At 42.9% G+C, this 15,062-nt stretch overlaps 1 protein-coding gene across 1 annotated transcript; it reads left to right on the forward strand.

Moving 5' to 3' along the window:
• The first annotated feature begins 434 nt into the window (after positions 1-434).
• On the forward strand, positions 435-13,255 carry LOC138977282 (toll-like receptor 3). Its single transcript, XM_070350187.1, has 4 exons — positions 435-532; positions 5,371-6,372; positions 6,989-8,556; positions 9,614-13,255. Exons 2-4 carry the CDS (start codon positions 5,379-5,381, stop codon positions 10,073-10,075), a joined length of 3,024 nt encoding a protein of 1,007 aa, XP_070206288.1. The 5' UTR covers positions 435-532; positions 5,371-5,378; the 3' UTR covers positions 10,076-13,255.
• Positions 13,256-15,062: the final 1,807 nt, after the last annotated feature.

A 15,062-nucleotide genomic window follows, 5' to 3' on the forward strand; every position in this document is an offset into this window, starting at 1 on the left:
CTTCACACACACACACACACACACGCACACACACACTCATACACACACACACACGCACACACACACACTCTCACACACACACACACACACACACACACACTCACACATGAACAATCCGGATTTCTTGGATTCGGAATTGTAAAGCGCTTGGGGCTTTAATCGTGACTTGCGCTATAAAAAAAAAAGTGATTGATTACATGTTTATTGTTATTTTTATTATTATTTTTTAGGAAGGTTACCTTTATGTTTTTCCCCGCCTGGTTAATTCAGTGCAGGGATCGGTTACATCCTGTTTAAACTCTCACTTTTTCCCCTTTACTGAATCCATTCACGTCCTATAATTCTAAAGGTATACACTTGAACCTTCCACACACACACAATGTTGAATCCTGTCTATTTATATTTTTAATGGAGAAACCCACGCACACCACGCTAGCAGTCTTCTCAACTTGCTTTGCTAGTGGGAGACGAAGAGCTTACATGTTGGACATATCGGAGAAAGCTAAGACGTGACAAAGCACCTATGTTCAAGGTATTGTCAATGCATTTTTGTAAATGTTTAAATTTCTCTGTCTGTCTGTTTCTGCTTCTCTTCTTTGTCTCTCCATGGTTCTGTATACTTTGTCTTTGTTGCTGTGTCTCTCTGTTTCTCTCTCTGTCTCTGTTTCACTCTCTCTCACTCTTTCTGTCTCTCGTTGTCTTTCTCTCGGTCTGTCTCTGACTCTGTCTCTGTATCTGTTTCTCTCGATTTATGTCTGTCTCTGTAATTCTCTCTGTCTCTGTTTCTCTCTGTCTCTTTCTGTTCCTCTTTTGCGCTCTCTCTCGCTGTCTCTGTCTGCTTCTCTCTCTGTCTCGCTCTCTCTCTCTGTCTCTCTCTCTCTCTCTCTCTCTGTCTCTCTCAACTTCTCCCAGTTTCTCTATCTCTCTCGCTCTCTATCTGTCTCTCTCTCGTTCTGTCTCTCGCTCTGTCTCTCTCTCGCTCGCTCTTTCTCTGCGTTTCTAGCTCTCTCTGTCTCTCCTCCCTCTAGCTCTCGCTCCCTCCCTTTCTCTCCCCCCCCCCCTTCTCTCTGTCTTTGACCCTCTTTCTTCATTCTCTCCCCTCTCTCTACCTCTTCAGCTTTCGCTTTCCCCTAATCTATCTGTGTGTCTCTTTCTCTCGCGAGCGCGCGCTCTCTCTCCCTCTCTCTCTCTCTCTCTCTCTCTCTCCCTCCCTCCCTCCCTCCCTCCCTCCCCCCATCCCTCCCTCCCTCCCTCCCTCCCTCCCTCTCTCTCTCTCTCTCTCTCTCTCTCTCCCTCCCTCCCTCCCTCCCTCCCTCCCTCCCTCCTGCTGCAGTAAAACGGTGCTGTTGTTTTACTGCAGAAAACCTGTTTACATTTTTTTCTGCAGCATTTTGTACTGGCTCTTGGCGGATTATTATGGCTACGGAGCGGACGATACTTTTTCCGTAACCATGCAGTTGGTAGTGATGCAACAATATCATTGTCTCCTTCCCAAAGCAGTCTCAAAATCTCGACTTGTTTTGACCTCAGAGCGATGTCTTTATCATAACTGTGAAGAACAGAAACTTTGTATTCTTGTTTTGATAGATTTTGACTTTTAACTCAGCTTCTTTTCCTTTTCTCCGCGTAGTAATTATCCATCTGTCTCGGCCTCTCTCTCTCTAGGGGACACCGAGGATAGTCGGCCCCCTTTTGCACTTAAACCAATGTGGAGACTAATTTAAGAGAGATAGAGAAACGATTTATGGTTTAAAATTAGCGTTAATATCTTGCTCAAATTTGTGATAAAAAAAAGTGGCCAAACTATTGTAATTGTAACAGTTTGGCTGCAAGCAGACCTTGTGACACAGGGTCCAACTTGCCCCGTGTCGGGGTAAGTTGGCCCTACGTATGGGGCAAGTTGGACCCTCACTTTCAGAATGTCAGTAATGATTCACGAGAGCACTCAGTTCAACGGGATTTATTAGACCGAAACATAAATAATAACAACATTAGGCCTATGTTTTGCATCGCAAAACTGAACAAAATGAATCAAAGGACAAACAATTCTTTTCGTGTTGAGGACATCAGTACATGTACATGGAGTCCGCGTCAGAGTTACAGTTATGACAAATGTAGACAGGGCTTTTCAGGGCCAGGCCCGCACATTCCACATGAGCCCAGTTTTTACACTGTGTGCACTGGATCCACTCTTCTCCCTTTTTACTGGCTGACCAAGGGGACAGACAGATGATGATGATGGTGGTGATCCATAGTCCAGTGATTTCCTTGCCTTGCTCTTCACTGCCCCCTTACTTTTTCCCAAGTTCTTTGCTTTTGGACCCTGGCCTCTTGACGACGATTTTGCCTTAGAGGATTTCTTCTTCTGTCGACCTTGTTGTTCTTCTTCCAGTGCTTTTTTGACTGGGGTGTCCAGTGATTTCCTTGCCTTGCTCTTCACTGCCCCCTTACTTTTTCCCAAGTCCTTTGCTTTTGGACCCTGGCCTCTTGACGACGATTTTGCCTTAGAGGATTTCTTCTTCTGTCGACCTTGTTGTTCTTCTTCCAGTGCTTTTTTTGACTGGGGTGTCTGTCAATATAGCTGACTTCCTCTTCCGTCTTCCTTTAGAGGTTTGATTTTTCCTTGGCGGGGCCTTTGGGTGTGGCAGCACTGACTCAGGTGAGAATGTCGCTGAACATGACTGTGCTGGCGATTGGTTCTGGAGATGTGGAATCAAAGCTGAATAGTGGGCGGCTGCCCCCTCGCCTTTGCGAACAAGACTGATGGATTGTGTTGGCAACACCTCCTTTCTGCCTGGCGTGAGCTTGATTTCACGGTAACGCCTCGTTCCTTCTTCATATTGGAATATCTTCACCGTTATTTGAAACGCATTTGACAGGGCAAATAAAAGGAGGTCACAAGTGTCCGTGTTGTAGTCCTTGTCAAACACAACCCTACAAATTCCAGCGACAACATCCTGATCATCAGTTGCAAACGGTTCATAGTATTCCCGATGGAAGACGACTTCGCTCACAAGAGCATCACACACCTGGGTACGTGTGACAGTCTTTCCTTCGTGTTCAAAACAGAGAACAACTGAATGGATAATGCAGTGTCCATCTCCACGTACACTGACTGTCTTGCCTGGGAGTTGTTCCTCGGTGAAAATATTTTCTTGCAGATGTTCTGATGTGTTTTCTGGGGACCTCTGGTTAGAGCTGTCTGGACCAAAGTGTCCCAGTGATTTGGCACGCACACAGGCTTTCTCTCTCTCTCTCTCTCTCTCTCTCTCTCTCTCTCTCTCTCTCTCTCTCTCTTATTTTATTTATTTATTTCTATAGCGCATAACTAAAAGCACTATGCGCTTTACAATATCACTAGGTATAAGCACACGCAAACATACTCTGATTAAATAGAACTTAGGCTAACAAGACAATACTAAGAACACTAAACATTTGAGTTCATACAAAAATAGAGAATTAAATTAAATACTGGACAAACGATTAAAAAAATCTCTCTCTCTCTCTTTCACACACACACACACATACACACACACACACACACACACACACACACACACACAGACACACACACACACACACATCAATCTCACGGTTATTTAAAAGAACAAATAAACACAAAAACAGTGTATTATCACGAAAAAAGAATATACACTATATGGGGCATGTTGGCCCTACCCCCCGGGGCAAGTCGGCCCCTGGAACCAACGTGCCCCATCACATGAGGACCAACTTACCCCAACACAGGAAATTTTATTTGGAGGGGTAGCAATAAACACTGACACTGGGCAGAGCAAAAGTATCACTTTCCAGTGAAACCGTTGATATACATGTTTTGTTCATATATGTTTTTGTCTGACTGATGCGATTCATTAGCGCTGAAATTTGACCCAAACAAATCTTTAACAAATTTACTCCAAATGATCAAAATCAGTTTTTTATCACTTACCTCCCAATATCTGCATCAGATTGCCGCCATATTTTCTGTGCAGGAAGGCGGGCAGTCGCGTGACGTAGTCACATGACCAAAATGTCTAAATACACCAAAGGAATCAAATAAAAGCCAATAGTCCAACTTACCCCGGGGGCCGACTATCCCCGGTGTCCCCTATGTCTTACCCCCCCACCCCCACCCCCCCCCCCGACACACACACACACACTCATTATCATACACACACACACACACACACACACACACACACACACACACACACACACACACACACACACACATTAAGGTTCATTTTACTTCCAGTGGATCAAAATAAACTAGAGAGGTTTCATCTGGACTAATCCAAAACAATATGACACTGGGCAAGTTTATTTTGACCGTTTGGTCATCCTCGACTAAAAAAAAAGTGACCCCCCCCCCTCCCCTCTTATCCCTTTGTCAAAGTGAGCGGTGTTCTAAATGGTCTAGAAATGGCTAGCGATCACTTATGTAACTTTCTTTTACTGGGTCTGTTTTAACATTAAAGGAGCTGATGTCGTTGTCACTGTTTGCCTATGTCCTTCAGTAATACCGCTTTCCGTCGTTTTGTTAACATTAAAGGTGTTGAAGTAGTTGTCGCTTTTTGCCTATTTCTTTCGGTAAACATACTTTCCGTCGTTTTGTTAACATTAAAAGTGTTGATGTAGTTGTCGCTTTTTGCCTATTTCTTTCGGTAAACATACTTTCCGTCGTTTTGTTAACATTAAAAGTGTTGATGTAGTTGTCACTTTTTGCCTATTTCTTTCGGTAAACATACTTTCTGTCGTTTTGTTAACATTAAAAGTGTTGATGTAGTTGTCACTTTTTGCCTATTTCTTTCGGTAAACATTCTTTCTGTCGTTTTGTTAACATTAAAAGTGTTGATGTAGTTGTCACTTTTTGCCTATTTCTTTCGGTAAACATACTTTCTGTCGTTTTGTTAACATTAAAGGTGTTGATGTAGTTGTCACTTTTTGCCTATTTCTTTCGGTAAACATACTTTCTGTCGTTTTGTTAACATTAAAGGTGTTGATGTAGTTGTCACTTTTTGCCTATTTCTTTCGGTAAACATACTTTCTGTCGTTTTGTTAACATTAAAGGTGTTGATGTAGTTGTCACTTTTTGCCTATTTCTTTCGGTAAACATACTTTCTGTCGTTTTGTTAACATTAAAGGTGTTGATGTCGCGTCGTTGTTACTGTTTGCCTATTTCTGTCAGTAAAACCACTTTTTGTCGTTTTGTTACATAAAAGTTGTTGGTGCTGTTGTCACTGTTTGCCAGTTTTTTTTCTCTTGGTAAAACCACTTTCTATCGTTTTGTTAACATTTAAAGTGTTGATGTCGTTGTCACTGTTTGCCTATTGTTTTTGGTAAAACCTCTTTCTGTCGTTTTGTTGATAGTTTTCAGGATGCAAAAGCAGATTTTTACTCCCTTCGCAATCCTGCTTCTCCTGGTCCATCCCGCGACACACGCCGAGCAAGTGGACCACCCCTGCACTCTGCAGACCCGTTCAAATGGCACATACGCCTACTGCAGGGCTCGTCAATTAACATCAGTTCCTACTTCGCTTCCGGACAACCTTGTTGGTCTCGATTTAAGTCGCAACAAGCTGACGGCCATCGCAAACCTGAGCTTTGTCCAATTTCCGAATCTTCGCACTCTCGATCTGGGTTTCAACAAAATAGTTCAAATCGAAACTGATGCTTTTGATGGTCTGAACAGTCTGGAAGTACTGAACCTGGCTTATAACAATATCAGTATTGTGACGAGAGAGGATAAAGATAAAGAGGATACGGCATACGGTTCTTCTTCCAACACCACTGTGCTTCGGTCTGTTCTGGTTGACGGCAGGGACCAGTCTGTTCCTAACGTGAGTACCCAACAAGAAGTGCTGAGGCATAATTCTTTGGCCCGAGAAAGACTCGCTCACAACAACACCAGACGGGGTCTTTTCCGTGCTTTAAGCAATCTTCGTGCACTTGACCTATCTCATAACTGGATCCACAATGTTCATGTGCACATGTTTGGCGGTCTAGGCAGCCTCCAGCATCTTAACCTGTCCGGTAACATCTTGGAGAGCATCGATGACGACTGCTTTGACGACTTGAAAGAGCTCGCTACCTTGGACATAAGCCATAACAAAATTCAGAGTTTATCTGAACAAGCTCTATCAGGCCTTGATAGTCTACAAACGCTTGTCCTAAATGACAATAGTCTGGGTTACGACAATGCATCTCTCCCAGATGATGTGTTCCAGCCAGTGGCAACAACGCTGACATGTCTCGCTCTGGCACATAACCAAATGAGGGATGATAGCAGGCTCCGCGAAAACACCCTGAGCAAGTTGACCTCCTTGGAGTATCTGTCGACAGACGCCTCCTATCGAACGCAGTTTGGTGCAGGTAAATGTGTCCTTTGGTGTAAAGAGGGAATCGCATAACCGTTCTCCAAATTTTGCGGTTGGCTGGTTGGTTGGTTGGTTATTAGAGAGAGAGAGAGAGAGAGAGAGAGAGAGAGAGAGAGAGAGAGAGAGAGAGAGAGAGAGAGAGAAAGAGAGAGAGAGAGAGAGAGAGAGAGAGAGAGAGAGAGAGAGAGAGAGAGAGAGAGAGAGAGAGAGAGAGAGAGAGAGAGAGAGAGAACTCGAACTCGAACTCGAACTCGAAAACTTTATTACCGAGGGATGATAGCATTAGGTCCATATGGTCCTTTCTTACAGCTAGTCCCTACTATAATACACACATGAAACAAAGAACAAATATGAAGAATTTATATTAAAAAATTTTTTTTTTTAAATAAAAATTTAAAAAATAAAGAGAGAGAGAGAGATAGAGAGAGAGAGAGAGAGAGAGAGAGAGAGAGAGAGAGAGAGAGAGAGAGAGAGAGAGAGAGAGCGAGAGAGAGAGAGAAAAAGAGAAAGAGAGAAAGAGAAAGAGAGAAAGAGAGAGAGATATAACTATATAGATAGAGAGAGAGAGACAACAACTATATGCATGACTGTTTTCTTTGTACCTTTCGCAGGATTCCGAACGATGACCGTTTTGTCCACACTTGTCATCGAGGGCCATCACTTCTGTAAACTGCCCCGGCTGACCAACGACACATTTGTCAACCTGAAACCCACCAATCTGACCACTTTGATCTTGAGTAACTGCAAAGACCTTTTTTGTCTGCAGCCTTGCGCCTTTTGTCACCTGGATCATCTCACCCACCTGTCTCTCCGCGGTTCAGAGATGGTGGGAGTTCCCCAGGCGTTGAGGTCCTTGTATGCCACTGTGGGCAAGAACATCTCCGTCATAGACTTCTCTGGAATCGCACGCGGTCGGAGATGGCAAGGTCGGAAAGGAACCGCCTTGGATCCCAGTGTCACGGAGTACCTGCTTCAGACGTGCGTTTCAACCTTGATCTTGTCCAACAATGACATTTTCGCCATCAGACCTCACTCTCTGGTCAGACCTGGTGCCTTGTTCAACAGGTGCCTTCGTAGTATAGATCTGTCACGCAACTACATTTTCAGCGCCGGTCTCATCGGATATTTTAGTTTTTTTCGTCTGTCGACGCATCTGCGATCTTTTCATATTCAGGAGCAGATGTTTTATTCTATAACAGAAGCCGAAAACGTCCTTCATTTGACCTATGAGGGAAAATCGGCGGATTCTTTCTACGGACTCCACCTAGCGTTTCATCTCCCGCCCGAACTAGAAGTATTGAATATGTCAGCAACGTGTTACCAAGTAGGGCCTTTGCCAGAAGCAATAAACTTCACAGAACCAAACAATCTTAAAGTGTGGGACATGTCCTACGTGCAAATTCAGAACTGTTGGTTTATGTTCTATGGACTGCACAACCTTGAGAGCCTGAACATGAGCAGAAATAGCTGTCAGGGTCTGCAGCCTTCGTTCTTTGACTTCTTACCCTCCTTAAGAGAGCTGTCCCTGCAGAATAGCAACGTGGCGCGTTTCTTTTTGCCAAAGCATAGCAGCAGAGTCTTCCGAAATCTACCCCTTCTTCAGAGACTCGACCTCTCTTCCAACGACCTTGAGTTCCCTCTCACGGAACTACTGGAAGTGCAGCATGACCTCAGAGAGCTGCGCCTAAGTGGAAACCACTTCGCGCACGTGCCCCTAAAACTAGATCAGCACCACAACCTCTCCGTCCTTGACCTCTCTCACAACGTCATCACACACCTTGAGGCTGAGGACCGCCACGCAATAGACCGCCTGGCGTTGTCGAGGGCGCAGCCTTTCTTCTTACATCTTCATGGCAACCCACTGGCGTGCACATGCGACACGTTACTGTTCATCCGGTGGCTGAGCGAGACCCGTGCTCTGCTGGACCAAGGCGGGAACTACACGTGCGTCTCAGACGATGGAAGTTTGCAGAGCACCTTAGCCGTGATCGGAAATGTGGACTTTGTTTGGAGACGGTGCGTGGGCACCCGGTGGTTACTCGGGTCTCTGCTGGGCTTGCTGTCGTTGCTGTCGTTCTTGGGGAGTGCATGGGCTGTGTCCGTTAATGCCACCAGACTCCGTTTCTGGTTCACTGTTTTCAGAAAGATCCGGATGCCAAGAAGACAGTCATTTGAAAAGGTTTGTAATGCTGTTTTTGTGAACTGTTTATCAAGAGCTGTCCGCAGGTTGCCTTTCGATATATTTGGAAGTGCAACCGCAGGCTTATTCCTTCCAGTACACCCTTTATATGTGACCCTCCACCACGGAATGAGTCGCATGTCACCTTTGCATGATTTTCATATTTTTACATTTTCATAAAAAGTTTTTTATGCTCTATCCAGTGGTGAAAACCGTTTTAGAAAAGAGCGAACACTGTTTGAGTTATAAGCCTGTGACTAAGGTGACCCACACACTGTTACCAGATACTCCCCGGGCTTATATTAAGCCTAGCGCAGAACCGCGCGAGGTGACATGCGACTCATTTCGTGGTGGAGGGTCACATATTTGCTGTGTGTTGCATATGCGTATGGCTGATTGCCTGTTGTTTTCTTTCTTGACTTTTCTTAAATTCTATGTGTGTTATGTAATGTGTTCAATCCACATTGAAGAACAAATACAAAGAAACAAATAATACATGACACGCACCACAATTGATTTAAATGCACCTCAGTCGTCCCTGGCTTGGTTCTTGTTAGCTTCAAGGCTCTTTGAGCCTAAAACAGAATAAGAGCCGTTGATCCAATTCAGCTGTACTCCCTCCCATTATAGGCAGGTAATGCGATGCGAAGCCAAAGATATACAACCTTCCTGTTCCATTGATTTTTAGGACACCTATCTGTTTCTTGTTAGCTTCAAGTCTCTTTGAACCTAAAACAGAATAAGAGCCTTTATAATCCAATTCAGCCGCAGTTTACTACCTCCCATTGTAGGCATGTAATACGCTGCAAAGCCAAAGAGATACAACCTTCCTGCGCTAAGTAACTATTGATGTGACAAGTACTGCTAGTGACTATTTAGGACATGAGTTGTTAACGCTAAAGGCAACTAAAAAGAGAATTTCTATTTTGGAGTTGTGACATTTTGTCCCTTGTTCTGTTTCATCGGAATGAGTTGGGTTTTTTGTTCATGTACCCCCATGGGGTCTCTTGAATAAATTCTTTGCCTTGCCTTGTCTTACTGTTCCATTGCGTTCTAGGACGCCTACCTGGTTTACTGTGACGCGGACACGGAGCTGGTTTGCGTGCGGCTGAAACACGCGCTGCAGGAAGAGCGCGGCGTCCGACTACTCATCAAGGACCTGCCCAGAGACCACGCCGAGACCTCGTGGTGGCTGCTTCCTGGCGACAACCAGGCGGAGAAGATGCTGGAACACATGGACCTGTGCTGGAAGGTGGTGCTGGTACTCACCTCAGGCTTCACGCGCGATCCCATGGCGGGGTTCATGATACGTGCCGCGCTGCAGAGTATCAGCGACACCATGCCGCACCGCGTGATCTTGCTGTGTGTGGGCGTGCGTCACGTTCCCGCCTTGGCATCCTTGCGACCTCTGCTGGAGACGGTGCCGGAGCGTCAGGTGTTCTTCGTGCCGTCAGGAGCTGGGGACAGCCACCCGGTGTGGGATTCGGTGGCTGAGGTCATCTCGGGACACCACTTTTAGTGACTTGTCATCTCTCAATTCTTAGTAAATGTGATATGTTTGAGTCGAAAGCAGAACAATGGTGAGGACAGCATGTTTCGGTCTATATGTTTTAGTGTTTTTAGTGCAATTCTTAATTCTTAGGAAATGTGATGCATTTTATGTCTGTAACCGCCGTACACTGCATGGCAATTTTCATTGTTTTTATAAGGACAATATAATCTTGAGTCTTGAGTCTTGAGTCTTTGCTGCCTCTTAAGATTTGGAAAGACCCGGGTATATTTGCGTTACGTTTCACGGCTTATGCATCGCGTTTAGGCAATTTTTTTTATGGAGCGGGATTTTGTCGAGTGACCACGCGCTTATGCAACTTTTAGTGACTGCCTCGTGGGATCTGTAAAGACACGGGTACATCTGCGTTACGTTTAACGGGTTACGCATCTCCTTAAGACATTTTTTTCATGGAGCAAGATATTGCCGAGTGACCACACGCTTATGAAGTTTTTCATATCGCTGTTCCACATGGCTCCGCGACCCGCACTTCGTACGACATTTCTGTGAATAGACAGCTATTATACTTGTGCAATGTGTGTGGACTTATTCTTCTTTTTTTTTTAACAAACATGGTAACTGTAGCCTATTTTCTGTTTGCACACATACTCTCTCATGTACATGCGGTTCAGAAAAACTTTTACATTATACAAAAGGAAAAAAAAATAGTCGTAAGTGAAAAAAATATACGTGTCAACATGTGTAGCATCAAAATGATCATATGTCATCATATATTGATCTTTTTAAAAACAATATTCGCATCATAATGTATGGCTGTCTTTACCTTATATCAAAGAAAATAAACAATAATTTGTTTTTAATTAATAAAACTTCAGACTAACGAAATCTCAAAACAACATGATTTCCAAAAATAATTTCCAGTGTTAATCGTGAATCGTTTTTTTTAAATGCTTACGCACATCTTTGCGATTAAAATAATGTGATTAATCTTCTTCATATTTTTGCTGTTACTTTTTATACCAAAAAGCACATCTGTAACATTCAACCTAATTTTTTCGCCAATGTTTACTAAAATGTACATTTCAATATAATTCCAAAACCTGAGCACTGTTGGGCATTCAAAGAAAAAAATGCTCCAATACATCAAGTTCATCCTTACAATAATTTATGTACAGTTTTTATCAGCCTTCACTTTCATTTTACACAATAAAATATTAGTTGGATAAATGTTTTGCAATATTTTCCAATGCAGTACACGTAATCGAACTTCACTAGTGACAGTGGCTGCTAAGTTCCAATTCTTTTCGTCAATTTCAAATCCTAATTTTCTTCTCCAAAATCCTTCTGAACAGGGTGGGCTGTATTGTTTTTCTACCAGAATCTTTCGAATTTCTTTTACTGATTTAACTTTTTTTCCACAAAAGGTCGGAATGTCAAAGACTGAACAATTTACATCGTTTATATCGACATGTCTTAAAAGGAGATGTACAGCTGTTCGAACAACATTGTACCCAAGCAATCTATTTGCAGTGTAGCCAGTTCTTTCACACACTTCTTCATAGGAAGCAAAACGTCCATTCTCACACACATCGCTCACATACATTATACCACTTTTAATCCAATCCGCAAAAAAAGAGTGGGTTTCCTTGACAAATTATATCTTTGTTGTTCCACAACAAACCCGAAACAGAATTACTATTATTATCGACTTGATTGTTATCAAGCCATGCCTTCAACACAGCGGACCAAAATTCCGATTTAATACTGTCCAATCCTTTAAAGGGTTTGCTATTAATGTTCGCAAAAAAACACTCAAAGCGACTCCCAAAACGGAAAAACAGTGCTTTTGGGAGCCATGACCATTTCTGGTCTTCATTAGACAGAGTTAGGTTCACAACCCAGCTTAACAAAAAGGAACACTGCATCTGACGCAAATCAATCATATTTAATCCACCTTGCTTTACTTCGTTACAAAAAACAGTTCTTATCACCTTTTGAAATGCTTTTCTGTTGCAGTCTTTTTTGTGCCACACGAAGCGAAACATTAACCTATTAATTTCAGTTAGAACGTCGTCTGGTACCATCAGCGCCTGCATTATATAGACAAAATGTGGCAGAATAAACGTTTTGAATACACAGACTTTACCAATAATGCTCACATTCCTTTTCAGATGAGCCTTTTTGCAACATTCACTCTCTCTTCCCAATTCTCTTTCACTTTTGATGCACGCATATAATTACAGAAATATACACCTAGAATTTTCATTTTGTCTGTACATGCAAAACCGCAACACTCATTCCTACAATTCTTCCGCGACCCAAACCACATTAATTTGGATTTTTGGTGATTTATGTTCAAACCTGATATTTCCGAAAATGTACCAATCAAAGCCAGGGCTTGGAACATGTCATGTTCATCTTCGTGTGGACTTATTCTTGTAGAAACACTCAAATGCTGTGACTCAGAGGGCTTCATGACTACATAATTCAATAAGTTAGCGAAATGGAAGAAAACCAAATTGATGTTCGCCATCTGTTTTGAACCCTCTTGATGCTGCTAAGCTAACAGGAAGAGTCACTTCCTCGCCTCTTCTGATTGGCCAACACGGCCCGGCTAATGAATGGAATCGTAAGAAATAGAACATGCGGAAAGATTACGATTTCAAGGAGCTTCATAAGAAATCATTTAGGTCACCTACGCTCACTAGATGGTTAAGCGTAGGTTCCTAAACAGGGGCGGATCACATCATTTTAAAGGGGGGGGGGGGGGTTCCAAACTTCTTTTAGGGAAAATGTTGATGAAAGTCAAGGATAATGGAGCAATCTGGTGCAATCTGAGCATCAGTTTTTCTTTATTTTAAATTTTTTAATTTACTTTTTTAGGCTTGTGTGTGTGTGTGTGTGGGGGGGGGGGGGGGTCATGAAGGAGATCCATAAGTCGGAAATCAAGTCTGGCAGTCTGCATAATGTGAGTGTGGGCGCTGCTTTTCGGGGGGTCCTTTTTAGAGAACAGTGCTGATTGATTCTGGACTGAAGTCATCTTGGGGGAGTGATGCACGTTAAGTCGTGGTCTCGTGGACTTTAATGTAGAAATATAAGACAGAACTATACAAGTAGTTTTGTTGAACAAAAAAGTAGTGCACTGCTAAAACAATCAAGGATGACCGAAATAAAGTCATGTTTTTGGTACGGATGTCTTTTGTTTTACAACTTACTGGGGTTTTGTTTGTTTGTTTATTTGCTTGCTTGTCTCTCTTTCTCTTTCCTTATTGCTCTACATAACTCAAACACAGACACACAGACACAGACACAGACAGACAGACAGACACACAGACACACACACACACACACACACACACACATACACACACACACACATACACCCACACACACACACACAAACACACACACACACACTCACTCACACACTCACACGCACGCACACACACACACGCACGCACGCACGCGCGCACGCACACATACATACATACATACAACACACACACAACCACACACACACCCACACACACACTCACTCACAGAAAACCCACACCACGCACACACACACACACTCACTCACACACTCACACGCACGCACGCACACACACACACACACACACACGCACGCACGCTCGCTCGCACGCACGCACGCACGCACAAACACACACTCACGCACATACATACACACACACACACACACACATTAAGGTACCTCTTAATTCCAGTCTACCGTAATGCATGCAGTGTATAACACGTACTGACTGTATGTAATACAGGGAAGAAGAAAAAAGTTACCCTGGTAACTAATCGTGATCGCGCTCACACTTCAGCAATGTTCTGACCTTCCCTCTCCTGAGATTATATACTTAGTCTTATTTTTTTTAGACTAAACATCTATGATACCGTTACTCACCGTTAATCATTCTCAAATGGAAATATTTTGTGAACAATTCTCTAAACATTCAGTAAAACAGTGAACATTTTATTAGTGTCTAGTCAAAAACCCGTCATCACATCTGCATACCAAAGACCATTCAGGATGACCAAAGACCATTCAGGATGACCAAAGACCATTCAGGATGACCAAAGACCATTCAGGATGACCAAAGACCCTCATGGAAAGAACGTTTTACTGAAATGTCCAAAGCATATTTCATCTTCCCATTTATTTCTTAGTAAATACAAAAATCACTGTTTTTTCGCCTCATTAAATCTGCAATACTATATGTCTCTTTTAGAATAAGAAAATATAAGAATTAAGAGCGCGATCAATAATTCTAGAAAGGACTAAAAAAAACAAACACATTCTGTTCTGCATTATTGATAACATGTTCTGTTTGATTAAGGGTATTCAGCTGGTATTTCCTTGTTTTTTACTACCTATTTTATTCATGTTTTTATTACTTAGTTAGTGGAAGAATCTTTTGTAATGTATGTGTGATGGTGTATGCTTTTAATTAAGCGTTGTTGACTATGAATGTAGATGTAAATGCTTGTATAACTGTGTTTTAATTTTAAATGTGTCAAGCGCAAAGAGCATAATTGTAAAGTTATGATGTTGCGCTATATAAATGCTCATTTATTATTATTATTATTATTAAGAAGAAAAACACACACAAAACGGACATACGGTTATTTGCTATTATAGGGATTTTCCTTTATAAACTCAGAGTTAACCTTTTCCAAGCTACGTCATCCCTACTGCTAGCTACGTCGTCCCTACTGCTAGCTACGTCATCCCTACTGCTAGCTACGTCATCCCTACTGCTAGCTACGTCGTCCCTACTGCTAGCTACGTCGTCCCTACTGCTAGCTACGTCATCCCTACTGCTAGCTACGTCATCCCTACTGCTAGCTACGTCATCCCTACTGCTAGCTACGTCATCCCTACTGCTAGCACAGTCTGTTCCCTTCACGCTCTGACCTCCGCGTCTACAACCTTGTAACTCTCCTTGCCGTACCATCCTCTCTCTGCCATCCCTTTCTCTCTCCTTTC

Source organism: Littorina saxatilis, linkage group LG1, assembly GCF_037325665.1.
Source record: "Littorina saxatilis isolate snail1 linkage group LG1, US_GU_Lsax_2.0, whole genome shotgun sequence".
NCBI lineage: Eukaryota > Metazoa > Mollusca > Gastropoda > Littorinimorpha > Littorinidae > Littorina > Littorina saxatilis.

Coding starts and splice junctions, on each gene's coding strand:
- LOC138977282 (XM_070350187.1), top strand. CDS start 5,379: ATGCAAAAGCAGATTTTTACTCCCTTCGCAATCCTGCTTCTCCTGGTC. Junction 6,373..6,988: donor TCGAACGCAGTTTGGTGCAG/GTAAATGTGTCC, acceptor TACCTTTCGCAG/GATTCCGAACGATGACCGTT. Junction 8,557..9,613: donor GAAGACAGTCATTTGAAAAG/GTTTGTAATGCT, acceptor ATTGCGTTCTAG/GACGCCTACCTGGTTTACTG.